The following is a 21,177-nucleotide window of genomic DNA, read 5'->3' as shown; positions in this document are numbered from 1 at the left end:
TTGTATAATCCATACTTGTGCAATTTTCATGTTGTCTCTTGTTATGATAAGAAAATGCTAGATGACATCTAGACTCCAGGTATCAAGATTTATCTTTCAATTAGTATGACAATATTCAGCTGATATCTTGGACCTATGTCACAATTATGCCAACAAGAGATTGCAAAATGAACTTTAAATACAACACAAGTGTGGAACACCCCTTTGAAAAGGTAAAACGCAAAGGTACATCACTTATGGCACTTCTCCATTACCTTTGTGCCATATAAGGACCCTTTTCATGATAGTGTGTTCAAATCTTGATTAATCATAATTTCTACCCTTTATATTCTTTATATCTTTTTTTGGAGATTTATGACAAAGGGGGAGAAATTTTGCATTAAAGCTTACCTTTAGTCTTATGTAACTAAGTGTTAGAAGACTTTAAAAAGGGGAGAAATAATTAAAAAAAGGGGAAGTCATAAGAAAAACATAAGATGTAGAAAGTTGATGAGTGCATACTATGTCATGAGCATCACGTTTATTTTATGACGCACTGCATACTATGAATAGTATGATATAAGTTGTCTCCATACTTTGACCCAAATATGTGCTTTTGGCATTTGAGTACAAAATTGGTATTTTCTGAAATGCACATATTTAGGGGGAGGAAACTATATCATAGGATTCAAAATCTGATTTATCAAATCTTATGTAAGCTTTAAATGTGTTGTCATCAATCACCAAAAAGGGGGAGATTGAAAGTGCATTCATCCCTTTTGTGAGTTTTGGTGATTTGGATAACAACACATTTAAAGGTCTAACAAGTTTGCTAAGTGTTGAACAGGAAATTCAGTATGATGAACATACTTGAATAGTGTACAATGATCAGTGAGCAAGGTTCAACACAAGGTCAAATAACCAGTGAGACAATGCAAATGGATATAATATGGTCTCTATATTGGTTTGAATATATGGACAAGTCCTGAGAAATCACTATGCATAAATATGATCATAATAGAGGTTGAAGTGATTAAGAGGATTGGTCAAGCCAAAGTGAATAAGATATGAGGAATCGTGAATTGGCTTGACCATATTACTATTACTCCATATATGAATATATGAGAATCAAACTAGAGCTTGATTGATCTTAGCAGTTATATCTAGATGACATTCAAGCAAGGTTCACAATATTGAAGAAATGATTCTCTCAATGGATGCTCAATAGGATGTGACTCAAGAATGGCTTGATAGGGTGAAGATAGCAAGGAAAGGGCTTCGAGGAACTAAGCGAAGGTGAAGGCCAAGCGACGGCTTGTAGACCGAGGTACCATGGCTAAGGTGAAGAAGAGAGTACTTGCACTAAGTCGATGAACTAATCAGCTATGAAGACTTACAACATGTTGATGCATCAGTAAGGTGACTTGAAGCCTTGATTTGAACTCATATATGGTGAAATGGCACAAGTCATAGGCTCGATTTGTGTTTGCTTCAAAAGGTGAGACAAAGATGTTTGTGATCCTTATGAAGCAACATCATGGAGAAATCACACTTGAGACACCAATGACTCAAGGAGTTTACTTAATTATATTTTATTTAACTTGAGTATAGGAATCGTCGTACTATCAAGGGGGATCCAAAAAGAAGGTTGGTGTTGGTACTAAAGCTCAAAATCCTTGATCTAAAACTTCCATTTTACCCTGGTTTCACTTCGGTTTTCTCAAAATCTGTGCAACAGTTCAAAAACCGGTTCAACCGGACCTAAAACCGGTTCAACCGGTTTCTGCACTGTTCCCCTCTGTCACTGCCAGTCTGCCAGTCAGTCCTGTCAGAAAAAGTCGTGTGCAGATTTTGGGAAAACCGGTTCAACCGGATTTGAGCCCGGCTCAACCGGTTTTGAGTCCGGTCGACTCTCCGGCTGAGTAGATCAGTGAACCGAGTTCTTCCTGGTGGAAACCGGTTCAACCGGTTTACAAACCGGTTCAACCGGTTTTTGTCAACTTTCCCCAACGGCCACCAACTTTTGGGAGCACCTATATATATATACTCACTCCTATCTCTCTCCCCACAGAACAGCATGCACAAAACTTCATTCCCAACCTGAGAAACACCTCCCACTCTCTCTCACACACCTCTTGCCTCTCCAATTTCAAATCTTTGGAGAGAAATCTTTGAGTGAGTTTGAGAGCTGCAGTTTTTGTGCTTCATCTCCAAATCTCTCTTGCTCTTCTTGATTCGAGCTTTGGTACTACATCGAGTTCTTTGTGGATTCATTACTCTTGGAGCTTCTAGCTCCTAGACGACTAGGTGTCTCTTGTGAGTCTCCAAATCTTGTGGAAGACCACAAGAAAGTTTGTATTACCCGCTCGTTTGAGCAAAGATTAGTGTGTGGGCTTGACCTTTGTGGTCGGCAAGGGAGGATTAGGGTTGAAAGAGACCCGGCTCTTTGTGGGCGCCTCAACGAGGAAGTAGGGCACCTTGGTGGTGTGACCGAACCTCGGGATAAATCTTGTGTCTCTTGTGTTCTTGCTCACTGTGTGTTTGTGTTCTTCGTTCTCTCACCATTCCGTGGAAGATTTGTTCATATCTTTTTGGTGTGTGGATTTTGAGAAGTGCCCTTCTCAAATCTACTACTTTGAACCCTGTGGATCATTTAGAACATCTCATTTACAAAGTTAACTGGGTGAATTTCGAGATCAATTCAGTTTTACCCAGTTTGCTTCTAGTTTTTGTTGAAAAAGTTTTAACTTGCCTATTCACCCCCCCTCTAGGCAACTTTCAGGTGTCCAGGCGCGGACGGTCCGTAACATCACCGGACGGTCCGGAGCGTTCCAGCGGACGGTCCGGCAACGCCGAAGAGCTGCGGCGACCACGTACCTTCAAACCACGACGACCAGAAATAGGTACGTGGAAAACTAACACATTCAAGGCAACTGGTCGGTTGGTAAAATCTAGCCCGACCTTTGATCAATTATTGTCTAAATATGTGAAAAAGAAGGCTGGCCCCGGCGACCGGCCACCAAAGGGACCACGCTTACCCACCCAGGTGCGACGGCAGGTTAGGCCGATTGGACCACCACACCAATCGGAAAGAACGGGAGGTCATAATGTTCAATTAAGACCTAACATACCTGCATGGAAACCTCCACCACCATATCCACCTATGCCATATTCATACACATACATACCTCCACCATACGTCCCAAATCAAATGTGGGGCATGCCACCATACCTATTTGGGATGCCACAGTACCCCGCTTGGGGGGCACCCCAAACATCTGTATTCAATAGGTTGACACCTCCAGTACAAGACCGATTGAGAGCCCCTCAATCTGGTCCACGAGCACAGGCCCAGCAAGATTGCCGAACAATTCGGCCCCAAAGGCTGACTAATCCGGCAGGGGGGCATACAGCTACAACCTCCAACAGTACGAAAAAGGGAGACGTCATTAAAATAGGAACGACAGATGTCATCGTACAACAAAATAACGAAGGGCCGATGATTTTTTGTGAATCGGCCAACACAAACAAAAAAGAAAGTACGACTGTCAATAAAATAGCCGATCCAAAATACTCCATGCCCCGATGGTGCCCATCGGGATTGACACGATCGCAAAAGCGAAAATTACAACGCCTTAGAGCAAAGGAGAATCAGGAGAAGGAGGCGGAAAAAATATTCAATGACACACATCCGCAGTATCCGCCACCACAAAAGAGATGGAGACCAAAGGCCGTTGAGGAAAATCAAACGGCTATAAAGACAGAAAATAAAACAGCAGCTGTGCAGCTCTTTGCAGGTATAGCAGACAGTCCGGCTATAAAGACCAGACCAACCATACAGGACGCGGACCATCTGACCCCTGAGGCCGAACCATCCGCACTACACCAAGACACCACCAACGATGTACCGACACCCATGGAGGAAGATGACCTACAAAGGGAAGACCTGGTCGACTACGAAGCTACGCCAGAACACTTGGAAAATTAAGAAAAGTAAGGTGACGGATTGGTCAGGATCGCTATGACGCTCGACGGTGTTGGGACTGACAGTTCGATCAAAGCTAAAAGAGTCACGTCCGTTGAGTCAACCATCGGGACTAAGGCCACTACGTATCATCCTAGCAAGTGTCAAGATGCCTAAGAAAACTGATGGGATCACATCGAGTTAGTTGCTTTTGGTTCGCTCAGCTCCACCAAAAGGCAGGGGGGCATATGTTTGACACCAAAATGAGCCGGCGGACTGTCCGGCCCTGAGGCCGGACGGTCCGCGGTCCGGACGGTCCGCGCCTGTGGGCCGGACGGTCCGCGCGTGCGCAGAACAGATTAGGGTTCCGAGTTTTGTGCTATGGTTGTTAGCTAAAATCATGGGATAAGCTCGGAAATTAGTTTGTAAAGGGTCCAGCCCCCCTCCTCTATAAATAGAGAGGTATACGGCCGATTTGTAATCATCAATCGAATCAATACAACTTTTATTTCGCATTTTATCTTAGGAGTAGTTCTAGTCTAGTTTAGGTTTAGCTATCCAATCCCCAAATTCTTCGCCTCTCCTCGACTCTACGTCGATTAGAGGAGTCTAGGTCGGCCAGCCCGAGCCTAGACACCACCTAGGATCTCTACTCCCCGACGGGGTCCCTCCCGGGAGCGAGATCCAGGCGCCGTCGGCGATCTTCCGCCGTCCCTGCGTACGCGCGGACCGTCCGGCCGTCAGGCAGAAGCCCCAGCCGCGCATCAGGCCGCGGACCGTCCGGCCCTAGGCCGCGGACAGTCCGCCCTTGCGCAGAGAGCACCACCGCGCCTCGCACCAGGCCGCGGACCGTCCGGCTCCTGCGCGCGGACCGTCCGCCCCTGTGCAGAGGGCACCGCCACGGTTCTTGTTGAGTGTTTGGCGCTCCGAAAAGGCGTCAACACTTGGATTTGAAGCGTTCGCGCCTGGCCGTCGCCGGGGCGCGTCTGATTGGCCGCACGGTCCGTGAGCGCAAGGCCACGGCCATGAATACGAGCAATTGCGTGTCAGTGCAGCTTCAAGTTTTACTGCCGCGCCATAAAGCGCAGGAGGAAGAGGAGGAGGAGGAGGAGGGGGGAGCCCCGGTCCGGCTCCGGCCTCCACTGAACCCATCGATGGCTTCGCTCTGCAACCATGCAAATGCCACGCGCAGTACTGGAGCCCGTCTAACTGACCGCTGCTCTCGGCGTCACCGTACCATCGTACACACGGAGCAGTCAGAAAATACAGTAAAGCAAGCTACCGCTGTAGCTGTAGAGTACAGTTTTGGGGCTGGCGGCGGGCCAAGCGCCAAGCGCCAAGACAGTGAAGCCCACACACTGTGCCCAGACCCAGATCCAGCCGAGAGCAACGTTGAATCGCAGACGCCAGCGCTAGCTAGCTGTGTGGATCGGATCCGTTTCGCGTCCGCCGGGAACAGTGCGAGCACAGGCACAGCTTATGAGCTTCGTGGTGGCGCGTAGCCCCGCTGCCCTTCACAGGGAGAGCGCTCTGCATGCCCCCCCAGCGACCAGCGTTGCAGGTTGCAGCAATTAAGCAGTGCTGCAACACAACACATGAAGCCAACGCGCCGCGCCACACTCGATGCAACGAAACAGTGGACGCGCGCGGCACGTCGCAGCTTTTACACACGCCAGTCCACGACACGGCCGCTGCCGCTTAAAACGCACAGCTTTTGCTGCACACGGAACGAAGCGGGGGGGAGCCGGTGGCGTACGGTACCACGCGCTTCAGAGCACGTACGTGCGCGGAAAGGAGGGAGACGGACAGGATCACACAGGACGGTGCAGTGTGGTGAGAGCACTCCAATCGCAACAAAAGCAGCAGCAGCAGCAGCGGCGTTACGAGCGTATACTGAGCCTGTTCGCTGCGGCTTGCTGCGGCTGCAATCCGGCTGCGGCTGCGGCTTCTACAGTATTTTTCTCTCTATGGATTGCAGCTGCAGCAGTCCAAACAGCTGCAACAGTGTCGGCTTGCAGCCAGCCGAACACGCCCACTAACAAAAGCTCCAGTGTTCAGTACACACGATACACGCCAGTACAACAGTAGGATCACGCTCGCGGGAGGGCACACCAGCGTATCATTGCACTCCCGGGTGTTGGGGCGCCACACACGCACACATCATTGGCACGTTAGTACGTTACATTACAACGGCATGGCGGTTACAGCAGCAGCAGCAAATGATCTTGCATAGCCTTCTTTGCGCTCACCTTAATTAAGCTCAAGACCTTTGGCACTAAATTCATGCAACTATGCAAGATGCAGCTCGCCGGCCGGGGACCTCCGATAATAGCGTCGATCTCGGTCTCGCGTGAGCTGCTTTTGCCTTCTCGTTAATGGTAGAAATGACCTTTTTTTCTGGGTGGTGGTGGTAGTAGTAGCTAAAGCTAAATCTAGTGGTTCATACAGTATGCAAGGGTACGTGCATGGCGTGGCGCCGCCGGCCGTGTTATTGGACGGCGAGCATCCTGCCCGGCTGCACCTGCCCTGCCTAGAACTGGCAGGGAGATGGCGGGCAGAAGAGGCCGTTGCGGGTCCAGAGGTCGGCGAAGGCGTGGAGGATGAGCGGGTGGTGGCGCGGCGAGTTGAGGGAGAGGAACTGGTGGAGGAGGTCGTTGAGGTCGTCCCACGCGTAGATCTCCTTCTCCACCACCATCTGCACCATGGACTCGCGGAAGTCCTCGTACGGCTCCGCCGAATCCACCGCCACCGCCACGCTCTCCCGGGCCACCCGCCGCCCGTACTCCTGCTCCTGCTCCTCCCCATCCACCTCCTCCTCCGCCACCGCGCCGTGGCGCGCGGGCGCCGGCGCCCGCCTGCTGCGGCGCCGGCGCTGCTGCTGCTGCCTACGCCGCCGCCTCGCCTCCTGCTGCTCCCGCTCCTGCGGCGGCGCCACCGCCGCCGCCACCGGCTCCTCGTACAGCGAGTTGGTGGCGACGAACGACGCGGGGCCCCAGGAGGAGGAGTCGGTGGAGGTGGCCGTCGTCGTGCCGCTGCGGCTGCGCCCGCCCGCGGTGGTGGCCGTGAACGCCGTGGTGGTGGAGGTGGACGACGCGTTGGGGGACTTGGGCTTGCCCCCGCCGCGGAACAGCGACGACGAGAAGACGGAGAACAGCTTGGGGCGGCGGCAGTTACAGCCGATGTCCACCACCGGCGGCTGATGCCTCAGCGTGAAGCTGCCGCCCCTTCCCCTCCTGGTGGACGACCTGCCCGTGCCCGTGCCCGACGACATGGTGGCCGCAGGATGCAGCCTAGGTGCTTGCTTGCGCACGCACGAAGAAACGCTAGCCAGGCCAGGCTAGGCGAGGCCACGAGCTCGGGTACACTGGTACAGTGAGCTGTTTGCGTTCTCGGAGCTTGGAGCGAGCGGGACGATGAGCTTGGTGGCGCGGTGCTATATATTAATGGAGCGCCACATGTGACGGCGTGGGGGGGGGGGGAAACGATTGAATGGCAGAGTTAAAGAGAGCAACGTGAACACTGGCGGGCCGGCTGAGATTGAAGGTGCGAAGAGGATGAGAGCGGGAACAAACATGTGAAGGGGGATAATTAGAGCGGCTAGCGTGCACGCCGAATTTTTTGTTTTTTAGCCTTTTTCGTGACAAAAATTTACGTTTGGACCCCCAAAAATTTTATTTACACGTTTAGACCCGATGCTCGGCGCCATAGGCTGTGGCGCCGAGGTAACACAGCTCGGCGCCACAGCCTATGGCGCCGAGCTGTGACGTGGCCTAGCCGACCTGGCACCGACGTGGGCGACGCGGCCTCGTACCTCGGCGCCAAGATCTGTGGCGCCGAGCTACGAAAGCTCGGCGCCACAGATCTTGGCGCCGAGCTAGGATTTAACCGAAATCCTCTCCCTTTCCTCTTCGTTTCTTCTCTGTCTTCACTCTACGCGCGCTACCGCCGTTGCCTTCCACCGCCGCCCTCCCCGCCGTTGCGCCGCGCTCTGCACTCCCAGCCGCCCGAGCGCCGGCGACCGTGCCCCCCCCGCCCCGCACGCCGAGCTCGCCAGCGCCGGCGACCGGCATCCCCCGCTCCCCCCGCCCCGCCCGCGGAGCGCGCTCGGCCGCCGAGCTCGCCGCGCGCCCCAGGCACCGCGCCACCGCCCCGGCCGGGCCCGGCCACCGGCCGCCGCGCCAGCTCCCGCCCCGGCTGCCGCGCGCCCCGACCCGGCCGCTGCCGCTAGGTTTTTTTTAATTACTTAGTTAGTAAATTGTTAGCTATTGTTAGTAAATTGTTAGCTATTGTTAGGTATTTACATAGTTAGTAAATTGTTAGCTATTGTTAGGTATTAGTTAGTAAATTGTTAGCTATTGTTAGGTATTTTTTTATTGTTTAGTAAATAGTTAGATATTTTCTTGTTAGTGTTTAGTAAAATAGTTAGCTAGTGTCTTGCTTAGCATATTGTTAGTGTTTAGTAAATTCTTAGTGATTATATAGTTAGCATTTTGTTTAGCGCATTGATATTACATGTTTTCGTTGGCAACCATCGTTGGCACCATCGTGTTAACCATCGTGTTAACCATTTCGTTAGCATTTTGTTGGCAACCATCGTGTTGTCGTTTATTTGCAGGTTCTATAAACATAACTTTACAGGGGAGGTGCTGCCAAATTTTTTATTGGCAATAGTTTTTTTTGTACGTAGGTGTTCGTTCGACTTGACCTTCTCCACCGTTAGCTGGACTCGTACGCGATCTCAGGTATACATTGTTTTCGTACATTATTCATAGATTATGTAATTTCGTTTGATGTGTTCATTTAATATTTACTATATAGTTATTAGGTAATATATATTTATTACTTAGTAAGTTTTTAGGCTTAAGTATATAGCCATTATTGAGTTAGTAATCCATTTTTGCAATAGATGGAGAGCCTAGTAACACTATACCATGGAGGACGGGTGGAGATAGATGCTTATGGGAATGTTACTTTTGATGGTATGAAGATCGTGACCATGTTGTTCGATGAAAGACCATCTTTTGACCAGATTTTCGCTCGAGCTTGTGAGGAGATTAGTTGCGACATAAACGACCCTACAATATCAATTCAGGGTTTGTTGTCCCATATTACATATGGAACAGTTGTCCGACGATTGATCTCCATTACATCAGAAGATGATTGGGTGATATATTTAAGAATTGTGAAGACGATGGTTCCACCATGTTTGGATGTGGTTGTTCAAAAGTTACCCGTTAAGCATTGCGATGGTCCAGTCGGTTTGTCTCCACAAATGCCAAATACATCTCGTATTGAAGCTCCTTTGGTAGAGCATCATGAAGAAGTGGTTGTTGTGCCCGATGCTCAATCGGGGCCGCACGAGTATGAGATTTCTCGTCCTCTTCCTGGCGTTTGTGGGGTTTCTAATCCGGTGGTACCCCCCAAGAGATCCCATTGACCCAGGATCCAGTTCACGATCATCCTAGTAAGTGTCTTTGACACGTTGTTCGTATCCATCGTTATTTCGTTTGATTACACTTTGTAATGTGGTTTTTCTTGCTTCGACCCGATGCAGGATCTCCACATATCGATAATGGTGCTTATCTTGATGTGCCTGTGTCATATAATATGGACAACATATGCAGGGCATCCAATAGTGTTGATGTTCAGATTGAGGATGAGGAGGAGCCATATGAGGCTGCACGGGCCTTAGATTTTGATGATGACCGTCCGGTTCAAGAAATGACCGAGCAAGAAATTGAACTCATAAGACGTTTGTGTCCGGAGCGTGACCCTGCAGTACATGAATTTAGCAGTCTAAGTCATTCCACCCGTGCATATGCCGAAGGAACTAATTCATACTTAGCTTCAATACCACATTTGCAGAGTACTGGATCAAATTTGACCTCTTCTGCCGCCCACCCCTTGTATCTCTTTTCCTTTACCTCTGGCTCTGGCCAATGGGACAAATGACCATACAACCACTCTCTGAAACGACACTTACGCCACTCGTATGGCTGCAGGAGAAAAAATTAGTAATTTATTGTAAATAAAAACTAGTTCATACATTTAGCGTATCAATGGGCTCACATAATCAATGTTCGGACAACAGAACTGCTTGTCATAGTCTTCGTCGATGACAGCACGGTCTCCACAATCGCATCGAGGCGGTGAGTCCAACCTTCTTTCTGTTGCTACCTCCTTCTCCGCATCCGTCATTGGTGGAGGATTCGGGGGAGGAGGTACCCAACGCTTAAAACGCTCATGAATGGTCCTTCCACTCAACCAATTAACGAAAAGAAGATATCGAGGGTCAAATTTATCAGGACCGTCGATCCACTGGAAAAAGAAACACCTCTGATGTCCCTAAAATAATGGAAAGAAGCACTATTACAAAATAATGAATGCGAACAAAATTAAGTGACAAGTCATAAGCTACGTACGTCCAAACCGCCACAAAGGTAGTAGCAGCGAGCAGTCGTGTCTGGATGTTGTGATTGATGTACCCAAGCCAGTCTGCCACAGTCACAGTTAGGCACGGGGAGTTCAGGAGGAACAGGAGCATCCTTACTAGATACGTCCGGATATAACTCCCGAGGACGACCTCTCTTCTGCCACAACGCCTCTCGGTACATGTCTTTCATCTAATAAACGATTATAATTATCACTTGTACCTAATATGCTTTATAATAAGTTTACACAAACTAATAATCGAAATGATAATATAATAGGTTTATACAGACTATTAAAATATGAAACTATGAGCAACTATGAAACTAACACCCCAATATACAAAACGAATCAAGTTGAGCACCATACCTTGGTCTACGAAGTGAACCGAGTCAAATCTTTGAATCCAGCAAATTTTGACGAAGTTTCGAAATGAGAGGAAATCCGCTGCTCTCGGCCAGCCGCGCGGGCGTTTTTATAGGCAGACGCAGCTCGGCGCCAAGATCTGTGGCGCTGAGCTACGAGGCCGCGTCGCCCACGTCGGTGCCAGGTCAGCCTCAGCCGGTGCTGCCACGTCACAGCTCGGCGCCACAGGCTATGGCGCCGAGCTGTGTTACCTCGGCGCCACAGCCTATGACGCCGAGCATAGGGTCCAAATATGCAATTAAAATTTCTGGGGGTCCAAAAGTAAATTTGTGTCACAAAAGGGGCTAAAAAACAAAAAAATTCGGGCGTGCACGCAGCATGCTGGTAAAACGAGCTGAGGCTGAGATAGATACACACACAGCGTAAAAAGGACTAGAGAGAGAGAGAGAGTGCAGAGAGATACAGTACCTCTACATGTGTATTGTGATGATGTGTGCAGCACGTCCAGATTGGATCCTGTGGAGGATCATGTCAGAGAGGGGCAACAGATGTAAGCATTTGCATATATGGCTGGTGTGACTGGACAGTGGTTAAACCTTACGTACGTGCGCAGTAAATTCTGGGCACACACGGCAGGATCGTCTGCAGGGCTAGCTGTTGGAGTTGACTAACTGGTCATGTGAGGACAAGAGCTGATCCAGCTCGTGCATAGCTTCTCTGTTGAGGCGACTGGCTGCTACTCGCTAATTGCATGTAGCTATGTGCAGTGTTTATAGGCAGTAAGTAGATTTCTTAATAGTTCTTGTAGTACGTTCTTATATGGATGTACCAGATGAACGAAAAATGGCTTTGAGAAGCGGTCCATGATGATTATACTAATAACAGGTAGTGCACTAGTCTACTTTTTTCTTTTTGAATGAAAGTAGTGCACTAGCTAGTCTAGTGATATGTTATTATATGCAGTTCGTTTTTTTTTGTTTTAGCACACAAGCAGACAAAACCAAGCTGGAGGTACTGTAGATTCTAACAGTATTTATCAGGTAGATTTCCATAGATATGCGGTACGACCAGTAAATGTACCATAGCAAAAAAAAGACCAGAGATAGTGCAGAGGAACATAGACGAATGAAACGAGGGAGGAGCAAACGAACTGCGTCCAAGATCCTCCCAGGTCCGGCCGGGCCGGCTGATACGTCATTTCCGGGCAGACGAGCCACGCGTTTGATCCGCCGGCCGGCAGTCCGGCACCAAGACGTACGCCATCACAGGACCGTACGTGGTGGAAGAAGTGCACCTGCAGTCACGGCCACGGGCCCTTGCCCCTCGGCGCCATGAAGCCATCGGCGCGCTGCTAACTATAGTACCTGCCCTGTCTGTCCGTGGTGGCTTCTGTAGCTAGCTTTCTGCGTGTCTCGTCCGCTCGCTCTCGCTTTCCCCCGTCCCTCACTGACCTGTTCGTGGGCGTATCTCCAGAGAAAGCTGGAACAGTGCTCAACCGAATGCCATCAAGTGCCCCGGCAGGAGAACACCGAACCTGTATGTTTCATGCATGTGGGAGTATTGTCGATCGACGTCAGGTTAGGGGAGGCACGGCCATGCATGCATAAATGTAATGTAAGCGAAAGGAAGGAGGAGATGGATCTGCGACACGATCTACGACATTATTGATGAAGTGCACGTCTCGCGCGTGTGCGCTTCGAGGGGAATTATGTGCCTGCGGCCTGTGCCCCTGCATTGGAATTAACCGCAGGCTCTAGCTACCACGCCTTTGCCTTCCTGCCTGGCTCTGACTGCCTACCCCGGCTAGGCTTGCAAGTGCGAATCTGCAATCTCGCATTGTTGCCTGATGAAAAATTGCATTGCAGCGTCCGCCCGCTGCGCACATTGAGGTCACCCTTTCGCTTCTTTCCATATGGCTCCCTGGCCCGACGAAGCCCCCGTTTGTTTCAATTTTTTAGAGCTTCTGGCCACCAAAAGCTGCTGCGGACTGCCAAACGCTCAGCTTCTATAAAATTCGTTTGGGTAAAAATCATTCAAAATCAACATAAACACATAATCGGTTGAGTCGTTGCAATAGTAGGAATCCGTCACTTTCTAGATCCTGAGTCTTATGGATACCTTTATCTTTCTTCGCACGTGATCATAATGATACTCAGATTCTCTATACAGCCAGATTGTCCCCACAGTCAGATTTTCAGAAAAGCTGGTCAGAAAAAAGCTGAACCAAACATGCCCGAAGGCGGTGGACTGGAGAAGGCGAGAAGCCATGAAAGCCAGCGGCCAACCTGAAAGGAGTTTTTTCGATACGGCTTGCCGCGCGCATGCAGCAGACGGCCAGACTGCAGAGACCCGTCTTGGGCTGTCCACACTTCATGCGCTTTTTTTTCACTGTGCGGCACTGCGGCTCGGGCTGGGTGAGGTTCACTCGCTGAAAAAAAAAGTGATGCACACGCACAACACGCGTACCAACAAGCTAATCATGGTCACATGCGCTGAGATTCGGGTTCTGTTGAAGAATCGCTGGTCATTCCCAGATCCAGAAGAATTTGCCAGCTAGCTAGCTACATACAAGCCCCGGCCGGTTATTATCTTTAACCCAAAGCAGCGCTGCTGCCTGCTGGTATTAGCTAGCAGTATCTCTCATAACATGACAACAGCTACGGAGCTACCTAGCGTGGATTAGCACCGATAATATAACCCAGTTCGCTTGCGCCGTTTGAGAGAAAAGTCAAAGCGGATCTTCCCGAGGCCTCAAGTCAGACCGGCCGTCAGAGGGGCAATGCGCATGCTTGGGATTGGGAAGGTTCACAGAAGGGATCATCGCAGAATAGAAGCCTCCGTTTGCCAGTGCACGCCAAACACCGATGAACCGATCCATCGATCTGCGTACTAGTCTCGAACAAGTGGTTGTTTTAAGGCGGTGTCGGTTGCGGAGCTCGATGCGGTGCGTCGTCGTTGCTCTTCTTCGAGTTCGAATCGATCAGGGTCGGCCGGGGGAGCAGAGCACGCCGGGTTTCCATTCCAAATCCACCCCATGCGAATCCGGGCTAGCTGTGTCCCTCCCTCCTGCGCTTCCCTGGTCCTCGAGTTTTAAGACCGGTCTAATCCGATCCCAATGCTGCCTGACAGGCCAGCGCAGAGAGTTCAATCCACACCCCCGCTGCCAGTGCCAGTGCCTGCCAGCCACGATTTTTTAAAAACCCAGGCCTGTGGTTGATTTGATTACTCGTGCATTAGTTAAATCCAAGCGGCAGTATGGGCCGGTGTACTCGCTACTCCCACTGATTAATCTTTTTTTTTTCTGGCTGAAGAACTGGATGCAGCTACGGGGTCGGCAGTTTTGAAGTGGCAATTGTGTGCCCTACCTAGCTGGTCGGTAGAGTGAGCTCTCTCGCCTCTCTCTCTCTCTGTCCAGATCTCGGCTGCGCACTAGAATGGGATTTGCGTTACTTTTTGTGTGGGCTAGGGCTAGGCTAGCTCTATTCGAGTGGTGTTTAGGAATCTGCTGGCCCCTAGGCCCTAGCTACCAAAGTCTGCTTCCGATCCGTGGGCAAGTCAAATCAACGGTAGATCACAATTAAGCCTGTACTAGCAATTAACTAATTACTATCCTCCTTTCTTACCGTGCTAATCCTGAAATTGCCGGCCTGTCACGTACGGATAACATCACACGATGATGGAACTAGTACTACTAGTCTAGTAACTCCTGTTCAACAGTTGTACTGTACAACTCTTATTTCTTCCTGAAAAAAAAGTATAGCTTCATTAATTAATTGATCTAGTCGGGAGCGAAGATAGAATCGCCGTTGAAAAAAAACAGATATTCATTTTTTATATTTATATTTGAAGTCAATTACTGTCTCATCATTGTTTAAGTTCATGAATTTTGATATTTATTTTTAGAACAGATGGAGACGAGACCAATAGCAAATCAGCAGTACTCGACAAGTCTAAAACTATACAGTTGGACAAAAAAAAACCATCAAAGATATTTTTGTCACTCCAATATAAGTAGTACCATACAATTACTATATTGTTAGTAATCTTCTCTGCTAACCAAACCATCTTGCCCTCCCTTAAAATTACACCATCAGAGAATTAAGAGTTGGAGTTACTAATAATCTCTTTATTAGTTAAAATTAATAACGATAGCTACCATCATGTAACGACACCGCACTCGGAAAGCAGAAAGAACTAGGGACATAGCTAGTGATAGACATAAGGGGCATTGATCCTGTGCAGCTATGACTACCAACACACGAATGATTTATAGACGCTTGGACAAAAGATTACACACTCATATATCGACAGATGACCGACTGCTTCTCTTTTTTTCTTCTAATTTTGGTGGGAGTTCTAGACTAAGGGGCATCTAATTTGCCTTTGCCTTACCGAATACTTGATTATTCTAGTTTGTGCTTCAGTCTAGTAGGAACCCTTTCAAAGTTGTTCTACTCTCTCTTTTATAACTCAAGGAAGGAAATAGTTACATGATTGTCGGACAATGGGTACTCTTTAGCATAGGCTTAAGTATTCCTATCTTGTCTCTAATGTGCAGTCATAGCAGTGTAATCCTTGGACGTGCCAACAAAAAAAAAAAATCAATCGACAGTGAGTATTTCTAAATACAAATCTAACGCAGCTACTTTTATAGCATAATTTTTTTATATGATCAGAGTGAGTGGTGGTCAAAAATTATAATGTGGCCTCTTATTTTTGATATATATAAGACGGAGGGAACAATAAGAAGAAACATTATATAGCCTGTACGAAAAGCGCCCCCAAATGTTATATCAACGAGTTGCCAATTAAATTCCAAGCAGGAATGTACAGTACTCGACAAACAACAACGACACGGCATGATGGCACCAGCGCCGATGTCTTTTCGCTTCGGATTAAACATGTTAAAACAGTAGAAACCAATTAAAATCAAACGATCAGGCTCGTATCACCTAATGCGATGGCGGCATGTAAAAATAGTAGAAGCTCTATTCTAATATATAAGACGGAGGGAGCAATAAGAATAACCTATCCGAAAAGCGCCCGCAAATGTCTATATCAACGAGTCGCCGATAAAAAACCAAGCAGGAATGTGCAGTGCAGTGCAGTGCTCGACGACGACAAGCGGCACCAGCGCCGCTGGGTAACTACTGTCACAGCTTCGGTCGCCGGAGACGTAAATGCGCTGGCGTTTTCGCGCTGTCGCTGGCAACTTTGGAGTGTGGTGACCGGCGAAGACATTTCGTCGTCCAGGCGTTCTGAGTACTTGTCAGCCGGCCAGTCCGTCACCGCGGTTGGTACCTAGTACATCTGTACATGGCTCGCATGCCGCCGCGGTCTCCGCTAGCGTGGAACACTCGCGGGCGAGTGCGAGATGGGGGACGCCGGTTTCGCTCTCCTCGTCGCGTTAGCGGCCGCCCTGGCCGCCCTGTTCCTCGTCCTGCTCGGCGCCGCCGTCCTCCGGCACTACTGCTGGCGGCGGCGCCTCGACGCTGTGGCGCCCCCACGCCGCGGCTTCGTCCTGTTCGACGTCTGCTTCGCCGACGACAGGCAGCAGCGGCACGCCGTGAGGCCGCCGCCGCCGTCCGTGGAGCGGGGCTGGGCGCGGCGGGCGGCGGGCGAGGGCCGGGTGGAGCACGCGCCCGGCGGCGGCGGCGAGGCCGCGGCGGACGACGACCCGGTCGTGGAGCCCGACGAGCTCGAGATCGCGCGGTGGAGGAAGATCTTCCGCGGCCCGAACAGGTCCATGTCCACGATCGACGAGGGGACGGAGAAGGACGGCACGACGCCCGCCTTCTCCACGCCGTCGGCGTCGCCTGACCGACGCGACGCCCGGGCCCCGGCCCTCGGCATGGAGACCGTCGCGGTGCAGCTTCGTCAGGCGTAACGTAACAGTGGGGGTACTTTCTCTGCGTGTGTAACTGTGTTGTTGTTGGTTACGAGCTGAGTGTGAGAGAGACATGCATGAGCAAGCAGTCGTGACAGCCAGTTGAAACCATATAGTATGTTGCAAAAGAAGAGTAACATTATTTTGTACAAGATCATGTACTTACGTCGTAGCAAGATATTTTTGCTGGTTAATGGAAGTTTCTAACCGAGGTGTACTGCTAAAGACAGTGTACGAATAAATTACTCCAAGTAACTGCACGTCGTCATCGTCAATTCGTCATGCCGCTGAAAGTGTCCAGACATCTCGGCCCCTCCTGGATGAAGGAAGTGAGGCGTGCTGGGTCTGCGTGCAACCATCGGCCGCTAGCGAGCGATCGGTGGTCCGTGTTCAGCGTTCAGAGATCACTGGAAGCAGTTACTGCAACGTCCTGCCTCCTACGCTACTCGGGTCACTGTCTCTCTCCCCCTCTTGCGTCGTCATTGACGGACACGGACCACCTCGTTCGTGCTCAGCAACCCAGCTTTGAACGCGGACTCGGGGATCAACAGCGACACCCTCGCATGCGGGTCTGCCCCGTCCCTCGCTGCTAGATTTTTTTTATCAGTAATAACTCGCTCAAGGGCCTTGTATTAGTAAGAGACACGTGCTTGTATTAGTAAGAGGCAATTACAAAATCAGGGAGGGGGTCTGTATAAGCACAAGCCACAAGGATCCCTCGCTGCTAGATGGCTGCCATGTTGCAGCATACTTGCCCTTCGGTGCAATGCAACCACCAGTCCCGTCGGGCAGGCTGTCATCAACGTTTGGCACCGTGGGCCGTGGCTGCAGCACCGATCGACCCAAGGATTAGATGCCTACTAACCACGCGCAGCCCAGCACAAGATGGCTGACGGTTTCCGCTTGATCGCGGAGTATGTTCGCTTGGCTTTCTATTATGTCTACGGTGTTTTGCTCTATTGATTATAGATAGATACAGTAGTTCGAACAATTTGCTTTAATCCCAACCGAACAGTGTGACACTTTCGTCTTTCCGTTCTCCACGCTTGTTGTTGGAATAGGGAATTTGCTCGACTATCTTCAGCACATCCTCTATCTAATCCTCTATTTCAAACTCCACACTTCAAATAGTGTCAAATAATATCATTTATAGTTCTATATCCTTTATTTATATACTTGTCGTTGTTCAGCTAAACGACAAGCGGACCAACGGCAGCCCATTTGTCCAACCAAAAGTGCGCCAAAGAAGCTCAAGAGTGTACCGTAGGATTTTTATATACTTCAAAATCTATAACTGAAAAAGAGAAAAGTGGATCACCTTCAGAATTAGAGAAGGGAACCATAGATAGAGCAGGCTGTTGAAGTGTATTAGGCTTTATTATTCATTTAGCTTACAATGAAGTTTAGAATAAATCTCAAGGGCCTCCTCATGTATGGTAGGAATGAGAGTGGTGAGTTGAAGAGAGATGGAGCAAACTTAAATTACTTGTCTTTTGCTATTTCTTAAAAAAAAGTGAAAGAGAAAGCTAATGTGACACGCACGCGTGCACACGTGTGTTTCACATTTTTTTGTGTGACATGTGACTCATGAATTCCGTTTGTATCTACCATTTGCTACGATTGACTTTGCCTTGCGCAACAAGTTTACAATTAAATCTATTTGATGGTGGAGATCCCAATCGGGTTAGTGTCTTCCTTTTTGCACATGGTTATTCTGAGGCTAATCCTTTATATAATAGAGACGGCGTGTCTTTCAGAAATGCATGAGAAATAACCAATCTAATATGAGTGAGGATGTTGTTTCTAAAAGGACATTCTTAACTTTAAGTTCCTGGGGGCATGTTTTTAAGTTAAGAACGCGGATGCCGATGATCTTAATTTTACTTTAGAACGTGGGTCCTCATGAACTTAACCTATTAAGTCTGTTGGCTCGCACGAACCTAACCTATTAAGTCCTTCGAAGATATGAAGATATGTCGTCGACTATGTTCGTCGTTAAACTGGTCAACTTAGGTTAAGTTTGTCGATTTATTAGATTAAATTCTTTTTCACCCATGTTCTTTAACCAACTTCGTGCACCACCGCGACACACACCATCCGTGTCTAGTGGACATCGAGTACGCAGAATCCGTGACCTCCAAATGTTTTGTATGGCATAAAGGCGATGACCTCCGTCGTGGCACACCATGGCTCCAATCAAGCGTGGTGGCGAGCGCATGTTAGTCGCTTAAGTCTCAACAAACCCGCATGCGGACATTCCCGCACGGTGCCCCTCGGTCCTGCGGATATAGATAGACAATTAGCACTAACACGATAGGTCGGCTTAGGCATGACACGAAAAAGTACGATCCATGCACGACCCGGCTACAATGTCGTGTCTGGCCCACTGTCTTGGTCCGTGCACGACACGATTACATTTTTTCATTTACAATTACTAGCGCGCACACACATATATTTATATACACTATATCAATTCTATGCATAACACAGTTGCAGTTGATAAGTCCTCTTGGTTAGGAGAGTGCGGTTAAGCTTTTTTCTTAAGACCGTCGGAGTTCGAGGTGCCCTAAACGTGTCTTGCTATAATGGGCCTATGTTGGGCCAGGTCCGCCCGTTTGACCAACTATACCTGTGGATTAGACAGAGAACCTGCAATTCACTTTGACACCAACATCACCCGGAACCCAATTGGGTTTTCATTCTGACGACAGAGAGGACCGATGCGAGGATGCCTCGGAGTCACTGGAGCATAGCCTACCTCCACAACTCCTGACAGCCAGTTCTCTAAGCAGGACGAATTTGCTTGAGTTTTCTTGTGCTTGCTTTGCTTGGTTCGTACCAAAGTCTCCATCCTTGCCTAGTGCGTTCAACATCCTCCATTAATTGTTGCAAAGTCTTGTTAAGAGAACCTGAACGCAATGCAATACAACGACTTTCATCCAACCAAACGGCCTCGCATCGTGGTCATGGATTTCACTTTCAACATCACACTCGCAACGCTTTCGTGGCCCATTCATCGTGAATCATTCTCATCTAGTGGAGATGTACTGTGTTGTCGGGGACCATAATTAGGGGTACCCTCAATACGCCTAATTCTCAGCTGGTAACCCCCATCAGCGTAAAGCTGCAAAGGCCTGATGGGTACGATTAAGTCAGGGATCAGTCCACACGAGTGACTCGATCACGCTTCACCCGAGCCTAGCCTCGGCCAAGGGCAGCCGACCTCGAGAGACTTCCGTCTCGCCCGAGGCCCCCCTTTTTACGGCGGACACATCACCGGCTCACCCGAGGCCTTGGCTTCGCTCAGAAGCAACCCTGACTAAATCGCCACACCGACTGACCAAGTTGCAGGAGCATTTAACGCAAAGGTGGCCTGACACCTTTATCCTAACACGCGCCCCCCCGGCAGAGCCGAAGTGACCGCCGTCACTCCACCGCTCCACTGACCAGTCTGACAGAAGGACAGTGCCGCCTACGCCACTCCGACTGCGGTGCCACTCGACAGAGTGAGTCTGACAGGCAGTTAGGCCTTGCCAAAGGTGCCACGGCGAACTCCGCTCCGCCCGACCCCAGGGCTCGGACTCGGGCTAAGACCCGGAAGACGGCGAACTCCGCTCCGCCCGACCCCAGGGCTCGGACTCGGGCTAAGACCCGGAAGACGGTGAACTCCGCTCCGCCCGACCCCAGGGCTCGGACTCGGGCTAAGACCCGAAAGACGGCGAACTCCGCTCCGCCCGACCCCAGGGCTCGGACTCGGGCTAAGACCCGGAAGACGGCGAACTCCGCTCCGCCCGACCCCAGGGCTCGGACTCGGGCTAAGACCCGGAAGACGGCGAACTCTGCTCTGCCCGACCCCAGGGCTCGGACTCGGGCTAAGACCCGGAAGACGACGAAACTCCGCCTCGCCCGACCCTAGGGCTCGGACTCCGCCCTGGCCTCGGCCGAACGACCTCCGCCTCGCCCGACCCCATGGCTCGGGCTCGGCCTCGACAACAGAAGACAGACTCAACCTCGGCTTCGGAGGAGCCCCCACGTCACCCTGCCTAGGGCACAGGCCCGCCACGTCAACAGGAAGCGCCATCATCGTCCTACCCCGAATCGACTCGGGTTACGGAGAACAAGACCGGCGTCCCATCCGGCCAGCTTCGCCGGATGGGCAATGATGGCACTCCACAAGCTCTGTGACGACGGCGGCCCCCAGCTCTCTTACGGAAGCAGGGCGACGTCAGCAAGGACTCGACCGCTCTAACAGCTGTCCCTCCGCCAGGCTCCGTCGCACCTCCGACAGCCACGACATCACGCCAGCAAGGTGCCAAGACCTCTCCGGCTGCCACATTGGCATGTACCTAGGGCGCTAGCTCTCTCTCCGCTAGACACGTAGCACTCTGCTACACCCCCCATTGTACACCTGGATCCTCTCCTTACGACTATAAAAGGGAGGACCAGGGCCTTCTTAGAGAAGGTTGGCCGCGCGGGACCGAGGACGGGACAGGCGCTCTCTTGGGGCCGTTCGCTTCCCTCACCCGCGTGGACGCTTGTAACCCCCCTACTG

The 21,177-nt window shown here is 50.2% G+C and overlaps 1 protein-coding gene across 1 annotated transcript; it reads right to left on the bottom strand.

Annotated features, from left to right (window-relative positions):
• Positions 1–5,904: 5,904 nt before the first annotated feature.
• LOC100286179 (uncharacterized) lies at positions 5,905–7,491 on the bottom strand. Its single transcript, NM_001159067.3, is given in 1 exon segment — positions 5,905–7,491. A coding segment is annotated over 1 exon segment (741 nt). The 5' UTR covers positions 7,215–7,491; the 3' UTR covers positions 5,905–6,473.
• Positions 7,492–21,177: the final 13,686 nt, after the last annotated feature.

This window comes from Zea mays, chromosome 3, assembly GCF_902167145.1.
Source record: "Zea mays cultivar B73 chromosome 3, Zm-B73-REFERENCE-NAM-5.0, whole genome shotgun sequence".
Classification (NCBI taxonomy): Eukaryota; Viridiplantae; Streptophyta; class Magnoliopsida; order Poales; family Poaceae; genus Zea; species Zea mays.
This window is presented reverse-complemented; position numbering and strand designations above follow the sequence as displayed.